The 18,458-nt window shown below is 37.7% G+C and overlaps 2 protein-coding genes across 3 annotated transcripts in view; one reads left to right on the top strand and one right to left on the bottom strand.

Annotated features, from left to right (window-relative positions):
• The window catches only part of pkp3b (plakophilin 3b), a 28,013-nt gene extending 24,942 nt beyond the window's left edge, over positions 1–3,071 (top strand). Inside the window, exon 13 of the mRNA XM_007568243.2 lies at positions 876–3,071. Within this exon, the coding sequence (XP_007568305.1) occupies positions 876–917 (42 nt within the window). The 3' untranslated portion in view covers positions 918–3,071. The remainder of the gene's footprint in view (positions 1–875) is intronic.
• A 1,229-nt stretch (positions 3,072–4,300) lies between these two features.
• Positions 4,301–18,458, bottom strand: part of ano9b (anoctamin 9b) — a 21,609-nt gene continuing 7,451 nt past the window's right edge. For both annotated transcript variants that reach the window (XM_007568238.2, XM_007568241.2), the window contains exons 5-24: positions 17,135–17,184; positions 16,907–16,965; positions 16,609–16,688; positions 15,392–15,526; positions 15,134–15,227; positions 14,039–14,099; positions 13,879–13,961; positions 12,004–12,108; positions 10,359–10,523; positions 7,754–7,790; positions 7,541–7,652; positions 7,319–7,373; positions 7,135–7,232; positions 6,855–7,051; positions 6,435–6,587; positions 6,113–6,257; positions 5,917–6,027; positions 5,741–5,831; positions 5,523–5,635; positions 4,301–4,732 (exon numbers count right to left, since the gene is read on the bottom strand). In XM_007568238.2, coding sequence (XP_007568300.1) covers positions 4,693–4,732; positions 5,523–5,635; positions 5,741–5,831; positions 5,917–6,027; positions 6,113–6,257; positions 6,435–6,587; positions 6,855–7,051; positions 7,135–7,232; positions 7,319–7,373; positions 7,541–7,652; positions 7,754–7,790; positions 10,359–10,523; positions 12,004–12,108; positions 13,879–13,961; positions 14,039–14,099; positions 15,134–15,227; positions 15,392–15,526; positions 16,609–16,688; positions 16,907–16,965; positions 17,135–17,184 — 1,984 coding nt within the window. In that variant the 3' untranslated portion in view covers positions 4,301–4,692. The remainder of the gene's footprint in view (positions 4,733–5,522; positions 5,636–5,740; positions 5,832–5,916; positions 6,028–6,112; positions 6,258–6,434; positions 6,588–6,854; positions 7,052–7,134; positions 7,233–7,318; positions 7,374–7,540; positions 7,653–7,753; positions 7,791–10,358; positions 10,524–12,003; positions 12,109–13,878; positions 13,962–14,038; positions 14,100–15,133; positions 15,228–15,391; positions 15,527–16,608; positions 16,689–16,906; positions 16,966–17,134; positions 17,185–18,458) is intronic.

Here is an 18,458-nt window from a genome sequence, read left to right as displayed (position 1 = left end):
GTGTGTGTGTGTGTGTGTGTGGGCGTTGGCCAATTGTTTCCACCAGATGGTTTTCTGCCTCACGTCGTCTCATATCGGTTTCTCTTTTTTTTTCTGCTTGACCTCAGCTTCCCATTGGTCCATCTTCTTCCTCCCTACTCTTGTTGTGAAGGCCTCTGGACACTGCAATGCACTATCAAACATTTCTGTGAATTGTTTGGTTACTAAATGGTTACCTTTGTTCTGGCAAATGTCTGATTGGCTCTCAGTTTGTCATGAAGTTGGAGATCAGGTTGAGCCATTTCAGCTGAAAACAGGACTTTTCCCTTTTTAAAAAAAAAATCAGGAGATTTATTAACAAAATACAAATATCCTTCACATCATCCCTAATTTCAGCATTCCTGTTATGATGTCCCAGCAGTATTTGTGTGCGTTGGACTCAGCAGGAGTACAGAATCCATCTGAGGGTCTGTCTGTTTGTCTCTGAGGTGGCGTTGGCAGTCAGTAAGCTCCGATTTTCTCCTGTATAATCAGCCCACCAACAAACTGAACTTTGCACAACAAACAAAACCTACATGAGCCGAGCCGAATGCTCCCTCATGTGGCTTCTGACTCACATAAACAAAATGATTTAAAGCCATAAAAAAAGAGCTAGATGTAAAATGACTCCATTCCAACCATGATGTGGAATCTGCTGGATGACTGGTGGATTTTCTGGGTGGTGAAATAACGTTTTTCTAGTTTTATCTTCTTTCATTGGTGTTGTTGTGGATATAACAGCCTGAGTGTTCAGCAAACATTTGGTAACGATAATCTCTGCAATATTTAGGAGGAACTCTGTCGCTCCATCAAATTTATTATTTTAAGTATTTGCTTTATTTCTTTGTGTTCGACAGAGAGGATTTACACGACAGAACTTCGTTGATTCCAACTTCTAGTCTCTGTTTCCTCCCAGCGTGAATTCTGCAGTGAGGAGAAGGAGGCGAACGGACCGACCAGAACCAAACACAGGAGCTGTTATTCCTCCATTTGGAACTGTTTGACTGATTTATGCCTGCGTTGTGTTTTTGACAGTCACATGCAGCTGGTTTATTTTAGACTGATTCTGACATAACATATGGTTTATCCCTGACAGAATAGATTCAGACTTAATGTTGTTAAGACATACCGACTGCAGCGCCCTGTTAGTGTGTGAATCAAGTTGCCCGTTTAACTGTTGGTGTTGCGCACACACATTTTAAACCTAATTCTGATTCATCTCATTTCTTTCAAATGTTTCTTATTGTTGAGGCTATTGAAAGCTTTACACATTATCACACTTCTCTTTGGAAGCTAACGTTCTGCTCAAGCTCCCATCAGAGAAGAAGAAACCTGCTAGATGCAGTAGTTTTTAAAAGATTTATCAAGACTATTTATGAATATTTTTGCCCCTTTTTGAGGAGTACATTTTTGTCTTTTTTGAAGTAAGATAACAGAGAAGATCTGCAGCTGGATTTGGCATGTATGTAGGTAGATATGTTCAAATTGGATATTTAACATGGAATTGCTCCAGAACTCTGATGACTTGTATGTGTTGAACACTTTACTTAGTGTCTTCATACTTCAACTTCATTGTTGCACTATTTCCTCATAGCAGTGTGAAAGATGAGGTAAGAGCCAATGAGGTTCCTCCCTTTGGATTCCCGTCTCAAAGAGGAATGCTGAGGAGACGTAACATCCCGCCAAGCACTCAGTGCGTCATGTCATTTTCAGTCTCACCTCTGGGGGTCACTGTTTCATTTACTTTGGGATTTTAGCTCCTGACGTCAACAACGGTTAGATAATATAAATGAATGAATATAAAAGAAACACATTGACGTTAATAGTCATGGTTAAACCAGCGCTTGTCACAAGTTTTAATAACAAGCTAAAGCTCCACCAAGTTGACAGAATTTCTTAAACACAACAGGACTTGGACTATTTTCTGTTTTTTTGTGTTTTGTCATTACAAACATAACAAACTACATGATTGATTGATTCATGGAGTCAGTGTACTTATGCATTCTATTATGTTGAAGTTTTTACAGTTGAAAAATGCATTAAGAGTAGAGGCTTCTAAATCTGACCTCAAGATCCAACATGGCTGCCTTGTATAAAACCTACTCATATCTGCAATAAAAAGAAATGTTTATTTGGATTATGGTGCCCCCTTTTGTGAATATGTTGCTAAAGTTTGAAAGTAAATCACATAGAAATGTTAGTTACTGCTGTTAGCTACTAATAATACTGTTGCTCAGCATTTTCAGAAAACTTGTTCCCAAGAAAGCCCTCGGCTCATTGCTGGTAAGGAAATCTACAAAGTAACAATAACTGGGTTGGGTTTTGGACTCTGTAACGGTTGGTGTTTGTTAGCTCTACATTACAGTTCATGCGTTTGCATTTACTATATTTCCTCTGAGTCAAATAGTACTGTCCTGTGGTGGGATTAGATTACAGGGACAACTGATCAGTTCTGATTAATAGTTACATTACAGACACTAATATTATATACCAGTAAAAGCTCCTACTCCAGATTAAGAACTAAAAAGTCCATCCAAAAGCACTGCAAAAAAGCAGAAAAAAAAAACAGCTGCAGGCTCTGATTTGGAAACATTGAAATGAGTCGCTACTATACATCATGTGACTGACAGTAAAAACAACTTTCACTTTAGGTATTCAGTGTTTTTAGGTAGTTCAGTCTAACATTAAACATGTTGAGGCCTCCAACTTCTATGTAACTTTGTCACAATTCAAACTTTTTGTGTTATCACGAATAATTCAGCAAGGAAATGCGTGAATGTGTCGCTACCTGTACTATGAATGAGTGGTTCGTGTTTAATAGAACTCTCTCTGTGCTGAATAAACAAACTGAAAAGTAAAATAATACAAAGTACCTTTACATAATTGAATTATTAATCCTGTTTGACGTCATCTCACCTGATATGATTGTAACTGTCACCTGTTCAGCAATTCAGCTGTTCCTGTTAAACTGGTTTGATCATGTAGCAATTTCCAATGTAGTGAAGTTTAGAAACAGTAAAAATAATAATTTTAATAAAGGTTGATGAATTGTTTATGGGTTTTTACTGTTTTTATCTGTGTTGTTTGAATATAAATGGCTTACTGCACATTTATCTATTCATTTTATTTTTGTTTGAAAACCATTTGATCTGCTTACCTTTAAACCTTTTGTTTTCAGTCAGATGTACGTTTTTTGTGAATGTTAGAAGAAAAACAACGAAAGAATTTCCTTAAAACAGCAGAAACCTGTTCTTTTCAAAAACAGACCAATGCTCTTCCAAGATAACATAAAAGGGAATCAAATGGGAAAAAAAAGAAAAAGAGAACATAGGCTTTGTGAGAAGTTTTTAAATCTTAATGCAAGGCTTAGTTGAATTCCTTTCCACTCTCATCGTAGCGTCATATTCCTGTCATCCAGGAGGATCCTCTGACCCTTAGATGATCCACATGATGCTCAGAGACTCACTGACCTCAGCTTGTTGTGCCAGGAGGGACTGAATCATGAGCAGCATCCTGAGGAGACCCCTGCTGCCCACAGCCTTCAGGAGCTACAGTAAACTAGAGTAGATTGATTTGCAACATTTAATTTCCCTTTGACTGCGACAGACTGGCAACCTGTCCAGGCTGTACCCTGCCTCTTGCCCGGAACGTTCGCTGGCGATAGGCACCAGCACTCCTCCCGACCCCACTAGGGACAAGGGTGTACAGAAAATGGATGGATGGAATTTAGTTTTGATATTTTTAAGGTATCTTTAAATTTAATTCAATTCAAAAGCAACAATTATTGGAGAGCTTGCTTCACACAGCCAGAGATCAGCGGAAACTCTGGATTTTGATCAATGAACTACTTATCTGTGCAAAGGCTGTTACTATGGTGACATATTCAGAATTGGATTTCATTCTCCCTCCGGAACAAAAAAAACAACCCAGATTTCCTAAACACTGTTACTATTTTTAGAAAACCTGTTTCAGGTGTTTGTTTTCTCCAAAATGGGATAATTTATTTTAGAGTGAAGGAAGTGATGCAATCCAGTTTCTGAATTCATTGCAGCCTTCTTCCAGCCTAACTACATGGAGATTCCTAGCTTTAGTATAAACATCTCCCATTCATTCATTCATTCATTCATTCAGTATTTGAATATATTCACATATTGTCATTAATTTGTCATCTACAAAAGGAGTGACAATACAGCTAACACGAGAAGAGCCTGAGAGCAGAGTTCAGTTATGTGGAGGACATGTTTAATTGCTGGACACCAATCAAAGAAGAGATGACTCCACATTTCTCTTCTCGGCTGTTTTATTTACTTGCTTGTTTAGACAGAAACCTTGAGATGAAAATGTGCAACAGTCTAGTTCACTGCACGTTTATTTAACAACAGTAAGCTGTTATCTGCTTTTTCCTACAATAAGAGCAACAATGAAACAAGTTTAGGAATGAAGCAGCTAAATGTTCCACAGTGCATCATTCAGCAGTAAATGACTGACATTCAATAACACATTAGTTACATTTCAAAATAAAACCAAACCTGCTGCTACTTTCAACAATATTCTTGAACAAATATCTCACATTATTTTGAGTTACAACAGTAGGCGCAGATTAATAAAAAGCATAAATTCATTTTTTTCCATTTCAGCGCCTTTCAGTGGAAACAGATTGGAGGTCAGCTAAGGTCACACTTCGGTTGATATGGGACGTCCAAGTTTCCTGTCACTGAAAAGAAAACAGACAAAACACACATAATAAAATTAAAATCTGGATGAACTGCTTTCATGCATGTGAAATTTTGTATAAATTTGTTTTTTCTCTATTTAAAACAAAAACTCAATTCACTGAATTCTCGATGTGTAGGTTGGTGCAGTATTTTGTGAAAATACACCCTCATAGAGGAATCATATAAATGCTTTCACAGGCAAACCTGTTCTGCAAGAGCACCTTCCCATTCATCCAGTTTGAGTGAAAGGTGGCGCGAGATCCCTGCAGAAATTCTGAGGTGGACGACCAGGTAGCATAACATACAGGCACACCCTCATGCCTCAATTCATTATCTATAAACATAGCCTAAGAGAGAACCGAAAGTAGAGATGGAAACAGCTCACGATGCATTACTTAGATTGGCTATTAAAATGAACTGGATAACGGTAGGGAAACACTGCTGTCTGTATTATAACAGTACTACTTGTCTGGTAATGTGTCTTGAGAACACATTAATTATAAACTGACACCACAGTAATACACTGAAATGGAGCCAGCAGGTAAAAGTGAATTACATCACATTATGATCACAAAGGTACAACACAGGTTGGAGTGGCATCATGTAATCATACTTCACTGAACTCCAGTCAACCACACCAAACTCAAAGTCAAACAATGTGTGACATAATGTTGGAGCGGAAAAACTACATTAACAACAACATGGACTTTTCACAAGAGGGTGAATTCAAAATGTGTTTTAGTGAGTTTTTCCTCTTAAGATGACTTATGTTTATTCCATTTGACTCACTTCAATTCACTCTTGAGTCGTTCCATTTTATCATGCAAGCGACTATTCTTAACCCTGACAGGTTTTTCTGGGACGAACCAGGCAGCGATAAACTTGCACACCACCACTACATGCTGCGGGCAGAAAACACACGCAAGACAAAATGATGTAAGACAATCAAATTCAGTTCTTTTTCTAATTTTAATTTTAAAAATGTTTGCAATATTCCAGGAACAAACCTCAAAGAGAATGATGAACGCAAAGCGTATAGCCAGGACAAACCAAAACTGAGAGGTCAGAGAGTAGTCTTGATTCCTGTAGTCTCTGTAGCTGTAAACAACAGTTGGACCTGGTTGACCCGTCTATGAAGGAACACTACATGTGTGAACACAAACCAGTCATTTAGTTCTCTCACCTGCACTGAGTGACGTTAGCATAATCGTTTGTTTTCAGCATATATTCATCTTTGATGTTGGTCTTCATGAAGGCTACAGACAGAGTGTCATTAATGTAGCCTTGCATACAGCTGCAAATAAGAAAAACATCATGAGGACAGAACATAACTCAGTGCTAACATGATGTCAGAGCTTTAAGCTGGAGACATGACTGACTGTGTTGAGTTGATGCCTTTGGCACATGGGCCATAATGGTAATGGTAAACCAGACGAGGAATAAAGTCAGATGAGATGCCAATGACCAAGCCATTAATGATCACAGCAAATACACCAACAGCTTCCAACACTTCCGTCCATATTCCTGCAGACAACAAAATAATCCTCAAATACAGCAGTTACATACAAACTCCTGTTTCTGTGTTGTATCTATTGCACTAAGTGGCAGAAAGTGCTCTTTCTGTGGCTCTTTTCTAAAAATAGGTTTTCTGGGTTTAAAACAACATAAAAGACAATGAAATGCTTGTTTTCCATGACTTACCAATGTCATTGGTCTTCCTGGGAATAAGGCGCCGCTCGTAGCGGACCATTTTGATGGCATCCAGGCGAATCTCAATGATGTTATTCATAAGAGCCAGAAGGGGCGCCAGAGGGAATGCAGCCACAAATGTGGTGGTGAAGCTGAACTGGATCACTGAGGAGCACAGAGAGCAGTGGGCAACATGCAAACAAAACAGCAACCTGCAGTTCTAAAAGCTGAAAACAAAAACCACACCACGTCAGTCCTTGTTATTTTAATTTATTAATTAGCTCTTTCCTCCATGTGTGACTTTGAGCAGCATTTAATGTTATGCTAATTTCAAACTGCAGCGTGAGAGAAACAAGTATAAATCCCTCTCGTGATTCTTTCTCCCTCATTTTCATGGCTGTAATATTTGTAGTTACAGTGACATAGACCTACCCATTTCCAGAAACTCATTAAACAGGCTGAAGGCATCCGTGTTACCCAGGTGATAGTTTCTCAGCCAGTCCCGTCTTTTGCAAATATCACATGCTTCAACACGACCCTGCTTTTCACGACAAAACTTCCTGTAGCATTTGCCACACTGTCTCTTCAGCTGCCTTGCAGTTTTTTTTCTCAAAAAGTTCATGGCCCAGCTGCAAGAGGATTAGATCCACTGTTGGTTCCTGTAGGTTACCTGAATGCAACATGCAAAGTCAAAACAAAACATCTCACTTACGGCACAAGGATCTCAAAGATGTTGTTGAGAGTCTGTTTGAGCAGCATAATCACCGCCATTTGGATAAAAAGGTCTGTTAAACAACCACTCGGATGGCACTGCAACACAAACGACACATCAGGGTTTACTATTTACCATGCTGTTGCAGAATGACAGCTCTGCAGAAACCATGAAGTGATCTCACCTCTTCCAGTCTAAACCCAAGTAGACGCACATAGTTTGTAGGATGGCCGTTTATCCTGACACAAACCAAGAAACATTTATTATACTCACTTGTTGGTAAACTGGAACCATTTGGTTTATTCAAAACATATCACCGTGCTTTGATCAGAATCAAAAACTACACAGGGAGTACAAAGCTATGTGTTGTGTTTTGGACTTGCATGGTATTCCAGCAGATACATACCTGCCCAGGAAAAAAGCCACATAGAAGAGAGAGGAGAAGAGGGTGAAGAACTGAAAGGTAAACATTTTAACTGTGAAGCTTCTCTCTTTGGCAGCGAGTGAGTTCAGCTTCTCTGAGTAATGCAGACAGAAGAAAGCATTCAGAATCAGATGATCTGGTTTAAAACTTAATGAAAGAAATGTTCCATCCTGACCAGGACTCAGGTGCTCTCACCTAGATCACAGAGTTTTAGGGACACCCATCTGTTCACCTGCAAACCAAATTACAGTTAGATTGACATGAGAGATGATAGAATAATGATGTTGTTGAGCATGATCAGGACAATGCACAAGGACAAATAAATGATTTTTTTTTAAGCTTTTAAAACAAATGTACTCCTGTTCTGTTCATTAAGAGACTTTCATGCTTATTGCCTCCTGTCAATTTTAGAAAGACAAAAACAATGGAAGAATTATAGTTTCAGGGATTTTTTTTCTGGTTTCATTGATATTAATTTTAAAGTATCTCAGCTAACCATGAAATATGTAAACTCACCGGCCACTTTATTAGATACACGTGTCCAACTGCTCATTAACACAAATGTTGAATCAGTCAATCACATGGCAGCAACTCAATGCTTTTAGACATGCAGACATGGCCAAGGTCTGGTGAGGTTTAAACCGAGAATCAGAACAGAGAAGAAAGGTGATTTAAGTGACTTTGAATGAACTGCCATGCCAGACGGGCTGGATCTGAGTATTTCAGAAACTGCTGATCTACTGGGATTTCCGTGCACAACGATCTATGGAGTTTACAGAGAATGGTCCAAAAAAGAGAAAATATCTAGTGAGTGGCAGTTCTGTGCAAATGCCTTGTTGATGCCAGAGGTCAGAGGAAAATGGCCAGACTGGTTCCAGCTGATAGAACCAATCTGGCAACAGTAACTCAAATAACCACTCATTACAACCGACGTATGCAGAAGAGCATATCTGAATACACAACACGTCAAACCTTGAGGCGGTTGGGCTACAGCAGCAGAAGACCACACCGTGTACCAGTTCTGTCAGCTGAGAACAGGAAACTGAGGCTACAATTCCCAAAGGCTCACCAAAATTGGACAATAGAAGATTAGAAAAATGTTGTCTGGTCTGATGAGTCTCGATGTCTGCTGCGACATTCGGATGGATTTGGCGTCAACAACATGCCAGCATGGATCCATCCTGCCTTGTATCAACAGTTCAGACTGGTGGTGGTGGTGCAATGGTGTGGGGGATATTTCCCTGGCACACTTTGGGCCCATTAGTACCAACTGAGCATCATGTCTACACCACAGCTTACCTGAGTATTGTTGCTGACCATGTCCATCCCTTTACGACCACAGTGTACCCATCTTCTGATGGCTACTTCCAGCAGGATTAACATATCCATATCATAAAGCGCGAATTATCTCAGACTAGTTTCCTGAACAGAGTTTACTGGTTTCTCTGTACTTAAATGGCCTCCACAGTCACCAGATCTCAATCCAATAGAACACCTTTGGGATGTGGTGGAATGGGAGATTCTTATCATGGATGTGCAGCCAACATATCTGCAGCAACTGTGTGATGTTATTATGTCAATATAGACCAGACTCTGAGGAATGTTTCCGGTATCTCGTTGAATCTATGCCACAAAGGACTAAGGCAGTTCTAAAGGCAAAAAAGGATCCAACCCAGTACTAGTAAGGTGTACCTAATAAAATGGTCGGTGAGTGTATGTAACTCAGTAGGAAATATTGAATGCTATTTCCCCACTCATTTTGTCAAATGTGAGTGGGGAATTAATGCTAAAAGACATTAAGAGGGGCCTTACCTGTGTATGCTGCACTCAAATTTAAAGTAGTTTTATGTTATTTGTGCTTTTTTGTTTATGCAATTCATTGTTGTGTGAAGTTGCATATTTTAGTCACAAGATGGCAGTGTTGGAAGGCTGAAAAGCTTTCCTCAATATTTGATAACATTAACTTGCCTCAGGCTCTTTATATAGCTCAGGAAGCAAGACAGACAGAGGAGAAAAACATAAATAATCACTAATTAGAAAAAAAAAAGTCAGTCGCTGTTTTTTTTTCTTTTTGGCCTTGGAACAACTTATGTTGTTAAATTTAATTTAATAAAGTATATTGAATCGAGGGCTGCACAGTGGTGCCTTGCAGTAAGAAGGTTATGGGTTCGATTCCCGGTCCCGGTCTTTCTGCATGGAGTTTGCATGTTCTCCCTGTGCATGCGTGGGTTTTCTCCGGGTACTCCGGCTTCCTCCCACAGTCCAAAAACATGACTGTCAGGTTAATTGGCCTCTCCAAATTGCCCCTAGGTGTGAGTGTGTGTGTTGTTGTGTGTCTCTGTGTTGCCCTGCGACAGACTGGCGACCTGTCCAGTGTGTACCCTGCCTCTTGCCCGGAATGTTAGCTGGAGATATGCACCAGCACCCCTCCCAGCCCCACTAAGGGACAAGGATGTAAAGAAAATGGATGGATATTGAATCAAATTTTTCCTCATCTGTTTCTTATTGGTGAGTCATGAACACTGACCAAAGTTGAAGCAGGTGAGGCCAGCAGCACTTTAGTTGTTGCTCTGGGGTTTCTGTGACCTCCTGGTGAGTCCAGATATGGTTTTGGAGTAATTTTGGGAGACTGGCCACTCCAGCAAAGGTTCAACTCAAATCTGATCTTTAGTCATCTGTTTGTTAATAATAGCTTCTTACTGTGTTTTTCTTGAGTTAAAAACCCTTTTACCTGTTCCTGCATGTTTTTCAATCAGGACATGATGTGTTATTTTTAAAATTAGAATTTGAATAAACATACCCGGGTCATGATCTGAATGGTGACATAGTGCAGCACTGCTCCCAGCAGCATAGCTAACATGTTGGCTTTTTCTTCTAGAAAATCCGACTCACTTCTCGAAAACCAGGAGGCAGTCATCACTCGAAACACCACAAGAGCATGAGTAATACCGATGATCACCATCAACTGCAACACACAAACACAATTAATGGAATCACAAGCGCATGTAGCCTTTTTCCTTCAAACAAGTATAACACTGCATCTCTCAAAACTGCTCTTTGAGTGTTGATAATGAATGAAAATAAGGTAAACAAAAAATATAAATAATAATCAGCATTAGCTTTATTCATGCACATCATTAATGTCTTCTCAAAAAAAGAGATTTTTAGACAGACAGACAGATAGACAGATAGATAAATCGATCGGTCTGTCTGTCTGTCTTGTGAAGTGCTGTTTGCTATTAGCTGGTGCTGCATAAAAAAGGTGACCAGAACTGAAATGAAACCTTAAAACCCAACAGTCACATGTAATGACTGGGTTTAAAGGAATTCAGTTAGAACAAAAACAGAAACCTGCGATATTAGTCAGGTTTAAACACCTAGCTGTACACTTATTTTGATTTATGCTCTGGAAGATAAATGGAATAAACAAAATTTGATTTCAAATTGTTGACCTCAATCATTGCTCTGTTTGGTAATCTGCAGTTTTCACTTTCTGAGGCCACAGAAGTGAAAGTTTGAAAGTTTGCGCAACTATAACAAAGCTCCACCCCAAGAATTCCAGAACATCCAGGACTGGTTCCTGGAAAAAAAACAACCGTTTTCCACAGAATTCTGACTGGTGTGTTGTTCCAGGAGTTGAAAGGAGTTTTTATTGGCTAGAAACGTCTTGGCTGTCAAGAAAACCCTTCATTAACCATAAAAAACAGTAAATAAGCTGTCTAAGGTTATATTGCAAATAAAGTTATAAAATAGAGCCCAATAAAAAGGAGGTGAAAAACAGCAAATCTAGCCTTTTTCCAAAAATATTTTATATAAATGTATATTTTTTTAATGAATTTGGAAAGCCTGTAATTTAATTTGTAAGCAATCAATTTCTTTTTATATAATTCGCAAAGAACCAAATACTTAAAATTATCTTTAACTTGCTTTAAAATAGTTGTTAGTGATGCCTTGAAGGAGCAGCAAACATAAACAGTAGCTGTGAAACTGAGCTGTCACTGTTCTGTGTCAATCTCCTCCCAGTGACGTTTCAACCTTTAGACACACTTCTGACGCCAACGCCTCCTACACCAGAATCACATGACAGATGCTTTTAGTTTCACTTCTCTGAGACAACATTGCACCATGGCAGTGTTATCATTCCAGGTAAAAAATTGACACTGATAAAGACCAGTTTCCTAACACATATTACATTGTGGGGACCCACTGCTCTTTGTGGGGACAACAGCCTGGAGATGAGAAGTCCGAGTGGTAGGAGTTAGGTTTAGGGCTAAGGTGTGGATTGAGTTTAGGTTAGAGTTAGGGCCAGGCTATAGAAAATAATGGAAGTCAATGCACCTACTGATAGAGAAGATAGAGAAACATAACCTCTGTCTGTCTGTCTCTCTGTGTGTGTGTGTGTGTGTGTGTGTGTGTGTGTGTGTGTGTGTGTGTGTGCGTCTTACCATGGCTGTAAATAAGATGAGGACCAGAGTGCTTTGAAAGTATGAGTGTTTGAACTCTTTGGGCTTACACTCTACATCATTGACTATTTCCATGATCAGTTCTTCCTGTTGATACACAGACAAAAACACACACACTTGAAATTTCATAGAAAATTTTGGTTTGATTCAACACAAATAGAGTTCCACTGTGAAAACATATTCTGTAGTATATTAATCATTTTTCACATGACTTGAGAACATAGTTTAGAAGTATAAGACTTGTTTTTTTAGCCTGGTTAAATGCAGGCCCTTTATTCCATGATATGCTTCGCCCAGAGGGTCTGGACTCTCGGCTGTTGAGAAATGATTGCTTCCTGAAGTCGTGGACTCTGCTGAAGTTTGAAATGATTGAATCTGAATTTATCCAATCACTAATGTTTGGCTGTAACATATGTGCCAGCTTGACCGTGAAGGAAGCTGGGCTACAACACTAACCAGAAATTGTGTGGTCTGTAAACAACCACCCTCCACTGCTAAGAGTAAAGTCCCAAGGCAAACAACATCTTTGGCAGCAATGAAATGTTTTCAACATTCCTCTTGCTCCAACTAATCGCTCAATATATGGAGGCATGGCAAAAAGGGATTAAACGGCTTGATTCACCTCAGCCGCTGCAATTGCTAAAACTACAGGCAGACTACCATTCTTAAACAATGCAGGAAATCAACTCCTTAGAAATCAACTTAGATTAAGGACAGTCAGAGTATCAGTTGACTCCTGTTCACTGATTGACTACGTTGAAATTCTACCAGAAAAATAAAGCTTAATTGAAGAACACCCAATCTGAGCACTGAAGGGAGATGAGAATCGAGGGCATTGGGGCCAGTTGTGTTAGAATAGAATAAAATAGAATAGAATAGAATAGAATAGAATAGAATAGAATAGAATAGAATAGAATAGGCTGTACTGATCTCCAAGGGGAAATTGCTTATTTGCTGACAGCTACTACATCCAAAGTGTTAAAGATTGGTAAATACAAATATAACCATATGCAATATAAAATTTATAAGTGTGATATTGTATGTGATTTAAATATGACTAAATATAAAATAAACATATAAAATAAATATATACATACTGTACATAAAATAATAAGAATGCACATTAAAATACATCAATCTATAAATGAATTAATCCAGAGAAAATGTAGATTAAGGACAGTCAGAGTATCAGTTGACCAGTAAAATCTTCAGGATAGTTATTCCCAAATTTGACCCAACTGTGATGAAGGATTATTTGTTTTGTCTTTGAAGTCACAGCTCAGATCTGTGAATGATTTCATAATTTAGCTGAGAGCGTTCTAGTTGCAAGTTAGAGAACTGTTAGTATTGTATTTCTCTCTGTATTATACCTTCAAACATAAAAAGGGACATGTTCATTAACAGATACTGTACAGAATTATGTGGGCAATATCTAAATGTTTATGTAACAGAAATGATAATACATATTTTACACCATCAACTTGTTTTTTAATGGGAAACATTCAACTTTGGGAACTCTGACTTCCAAATGTAAACAAAACACATCATGAGTTTCCAGTATTAAACACCAGCCAAGATGATGGAATTAAACTGGAGAAACTTAGAGCGTGAAGTAAATGAATCAGTGATCTCCATTAAGACAGCTATCAAAGCCATCAGAATAACAGAACAGAATACAATAGAACAAAACTCGGTTCTGTTGTGTTCATGATTTAGGTTTATTCTATCTGAATGGCATATTCAGATAGATATCTGAATGAATCAGGGAAAAGTCCCGTCAATTATTACCTAAAGATTAAAAACAAACACAGTAAAGGGCATCATATTGTTGGGACTGACGTTGAAGAAAAACTGTACCTCTTCTTCACACCAGTCATAGACCTTCCATTTTGAGACATATCTGGCTCTGTGTCTCTTCCAAAACTCCAGGAAAGCTGTGGCTGAAACAAAGAAGGAAAGTGTCAAAATTACCCAGAACACCAGCAAAGCAGCAACAGTGATTAAATCAGAGACTTACCCCAGATTGCCATGAACATAGCAAATGCAACAGTTCCCTCGTTGTCAAACAAATGGCTGACCTGTGGGGGGAAGAAGAAGAAGAAAAAACACATAAACATGACTTTTTTTTATTTCTAACACAAATTGACCAGTATGCTTTAACATTTGCATGTACAGTTCTGATTAGGTCCACATTATTACATGCTGTTACCAGGTAAGTTCAAACTGGATTTGTTTGGATAACATCGTAATAAACAAGTAAGAAAAATTAAGTTCAACTTCAGTGTGCATCAGCACTGCTCTGAACAGAAGACAAAATATTTCTTGTCCCTCATTAACTAGGACTACATTACTTCTTTTGGGAGGTATGGAAGGGGGGTTAGGCCAGTTAGGATTCTAAAAATTATGTCAACTTCCAAAATGTAAGCATAATGATATAAATGCTTTTTTACTGTCTTCAAATTCAGTGATTTTCTTACATTTACTTCTCATCTTGTAATACATATCATGGTTCTGTGATGGTAACTCCAAAGCATCAACTTTACTGTCCTTAAAGTACTTTGTAATCAACATGGCGTTATACTCAGAGTCACTTGGAACCCAAACTTTAGCTGCCTAGCGAATGTCTTGACAGAAAGAATGTTATATTACATTCTCTCCTCAACCTCTACTGCAGCACAATGCCCACACATCATGATGCTGCCACCTCCATGCTTCACAGTTTGAATTGTGTTCTTAGTCTTTCATGGTCCATTTGCATATCGCTGCTGTTGGACAGAAATGTTCTCAAAAAATTTACTTTTCAGGAAATGGAAAAAAAGCACATTGCTTTATAAGGTCAATAAATTCCACATTTCCCTTTTGTTAGAAGTTACATGTTCTTTTTGGTACTGTTCAGCAGAAATCCACCAGTCATCTCAAAAAAACAATAAATTAAAATTAAGACAAATTAAATAACTCTTTTTCCAATATGTTGATTTTCCACCAAAAAAAAGACAATGTTATGTCTGTACACATTTACTAATTTATTATTTAGTTCTTCCAAAACGTTCTAGTTTCTTTGCTGGCATTTCTGCCATTTCCTAACTGATGACCAGTAAATTGTCATGCTCACCTTAGCGTAAGTACATGTTTCTGAGAGCTGTCTTGGTTCACACACCCTGTCACAGCTCGGACACATGGTGACATTAGAGTCACAGACCTCCTTACTTTGGACAAGTACACACACAAAAATGGAAGCATTAATATAATAAACATTTATTATTTTATTTTTTATGTAAAGTTTGTTTTATGTGAAACTCTTCAAAAGCTGCTCTGTGAAATGTATATAGTTCAGAGCAGAAGTTTAATTCTATGCATGTTCCTGACTTACATTAGAGGGCTGGTGTTGAAAAAGGCCAGGCCATAAAGGAAGATGACTGCACCTAGAGCAGCAGCTGGAATCAGCAGTATGGTGTACCAGTTCAACCACAGGTAGTACAGTGCCACCTTCTCCCCAAAGTAAGATCTGCATCAACAGAGCAAACATGATCAAGGCACATTGAACTCATCACATTTAGAGGCTCAGGAAATCACTAGAGGTGTTTTAAGTTAATAAGCTGATTAGGGGTTGTACACCATGAGTAATTATTAACTGTGTTCACAATAGTTCAGTCTTCTGAGTTCCCCACTATTGTCTTTTTCTTCTTTTGGTTTTTAGTGCTAACCTAAAAACTCTAGTTCATTCAACTCTTGGGAGGTATGACCAAATAAAGAAAAAGTTAAAACAACTCACTATTGTAAATTTATCTTACACAATCTCACACATTTAGGTTCAAACTCTAAAACTCGCTAAATTCATTTGACTTGAAGAGTAGAACATAGTAGACATAACTAAATGTGGCTCAAATGTTTTACAGTGTAGGGTAATTTCTTGCTTGTTGGTAGCAAGCATGTTTAATAAAACAGATTTGGTCATCAATAGTTATTCTTGACTTAGTCTAAAACCAGATGTAGACATCAAAAAGATTATATTAAATGGCATTTCTAAAGTAAAAATGCAGATTGACTGAACTAAAGATGTTATTTTTAGTTGCATTTTATAGTTAACTGGTTAATTGAGTTTTAATGACTGTTGTGTGCTTTAATGTGTATACGTATGGATGTAACAGGACATTCTTGAACATGAGACCTCATATTTCAGTAAGATTTACCTATACAAATAAAAGATTAAATAAAACAAAATATGTTCAATGTTTCTGGACAATACAATTTTAAATGGAATTTTACATGAATTAATGAACTCTTAGTGAGGATGCAAACCATCTCTTTAAAGATAAATTTCAGATAAAATGAAAATATAATTTACAATTTAGAGATTAGTATCTGCTATCATCTGTTGTTTTAGTAATGCCTGCAGCTTTATACCATTAAAGCACCCATTACCCAGTAGAAAGTGTCTGGCTGAGCCTCCTAAGGACATACTTTGCTTTTAATTTTCTGTGGAATAAATATTGTCAAAAGTTTCAAAATAATGAGGCACAAAAGCATAAGAAAAGTACTGAATAGTTTCAGTCACATGGCAGTTGTGACAAAGAGGAAGAAACTGACTTGATTTCATCGAATGGTTGTGGTGTAAAGAGAGCCGACCATCGAGCCCACGTCTTTTGCAGATTCTTCTGCTCCTTTTTCTGAGTCATGACATATAAAAATAAATTAATTAAAAACATCAAGAAAGTCGCATTCACTACAGAAACACATTTTACTTCAAAGAAAGAAAGATGAGTAAAATAGTAAGTGGATGAAGGCTGAAGGCTTTGCAGTCACTCCTTTTCATCACATTTGTATTTATACTTGCATTGGTTTTTCTAAACCATAATGGAAAAGAAGCAGTCAAAAGTTTGCTCACCTCATGAAGACAGAACATAGTTTCAAATACACCCTCCATTTTCAGCTTCTCCAGGTTCTCTGAAAATATTAACAATGTGAAACAATGTGAAAAGATTTCCAGTGTGTTGGTACACAAAACTCTGTATTATTAATGTATTACACATACGCAAAAACTTTTACATCTCAATCCATTCTTCCATAAATATAAAAAAGAGGAAAGAAAGAAAGCCATTTTAAAGTCACTCACCGTTTGTGCGGATGCGAGTGTTATTGAGAATGAAATGTACAATTCGGATCCTGGGGAACACAGAAAAGAAAAGAACTCAGCACTAACAAAAGTAGGTTATTTGAGCATTACTAGCAGCAAGGTCATTTCACCATTTATACACAAAATAATTTAAAGTGTTTCAAACTAATAAGAAAGATTGGCAATAATAAGAAGAAACAAAAAATATAAAACGTACAGCAAAATTTAAGCCTTACATAAGGCATGAAAAATATGCATGCTTAGGGAGTAACTAAACCCCAAATCAACTATTTCTTGCAGATACATTTTATGAATCCTTAAGTGTGCTATGTTTATGATTTTGTGCAAATTGTGGCATTTTCATGAAAATGTATTTAATTCTGCAATATTTTGGCCTAAAACTGTCTTAGTGCTGCTCGCTCTGGGTTGAATGGCAGCTATTGTACAGTTGAATTCCTATTGGTTACAGCAGCCCAGCTTGGTTGACATGATTCCATACTCATTCCTGGAAATGTCTTCAATTCCCGTTCTGTTAAGGCCACATTTTATTTTCTTTTTTGGGATGCATGCTGGTTTGTATACTGTCAAGTGCTGCATATTCAGTTATTTCATGTCTCTTAACATTATGATTTACCACAGTGATCATAGGTTCTTCATCATCCTCATCTCCACTGTCACTACTGCTACCATTGGCCAGTAAAGTATAAAAACTTTACTTCTTAATGGCAATAATTGATTTTTTTCCTTACAAAATTTTGAAGTTAAGAACTAAAATATAAATAAATGTTTTTAGGCTCTAAAAACATTTAGCGCCTAAATGTTTAGGCGCTAAACATTGCCTAATGCAAGCCAAAATGCTTGCTAAAAATGGTACACATTTTAGATCTATAAGCAGAGTAATGATATCAATACCTCTCAAAAAATATTGCCACTGTTGCATGACATCCACATGTACGGACAGGTGATCAATTGTCATTTTCTCCAAATACAAGGCTGTTATTTCGAAAATACATCAGTAGTATTTGTCCTTAGGGGTTACTTGATGTCACAATATGCTTTTTTACCTGCAAGAGTTTTCTACAGTAGAAAGAGGGACTGGATACTCCTGAGTTGGTCTGCATGCTTTTCCATCTGTCTGCCATATTGGATTTAACAAAAACTTTCTTATACTTGGGGTGGATGCCCAGTAGTTGGGGTGGATGGCCAGTGTATTGTATGATCCCCTAGTATCCACTTTATACACAATAAAATGGCTTTTATATTCCTGTCCACTGAAGTGACAGCTACGCATGAAAAAATAATGTCAACAATCAGTGCTTTTGAC

This window comes from Poecilia formosa, unplaced genomic scaffold (genome assembly GCF_000485575.1).
Source record: "Poecilia formosa unplaced genomic scaffold, Poecilia_formosa-5.1.2 Scaffold219, whole genome shotgun sequence".
Lineage (NCBI taxonomy): Eukaryota > Metazoa > Chordata > Actinopteri > Cyprinodontiformes > Poeciliidae > Poecilia > Poecilia formosa.
The sequence above is the reverse complement of the archived record's forward strand: the minus strand, read 5'-3'. Positions and strand labels throughout refer to the sequence as shown.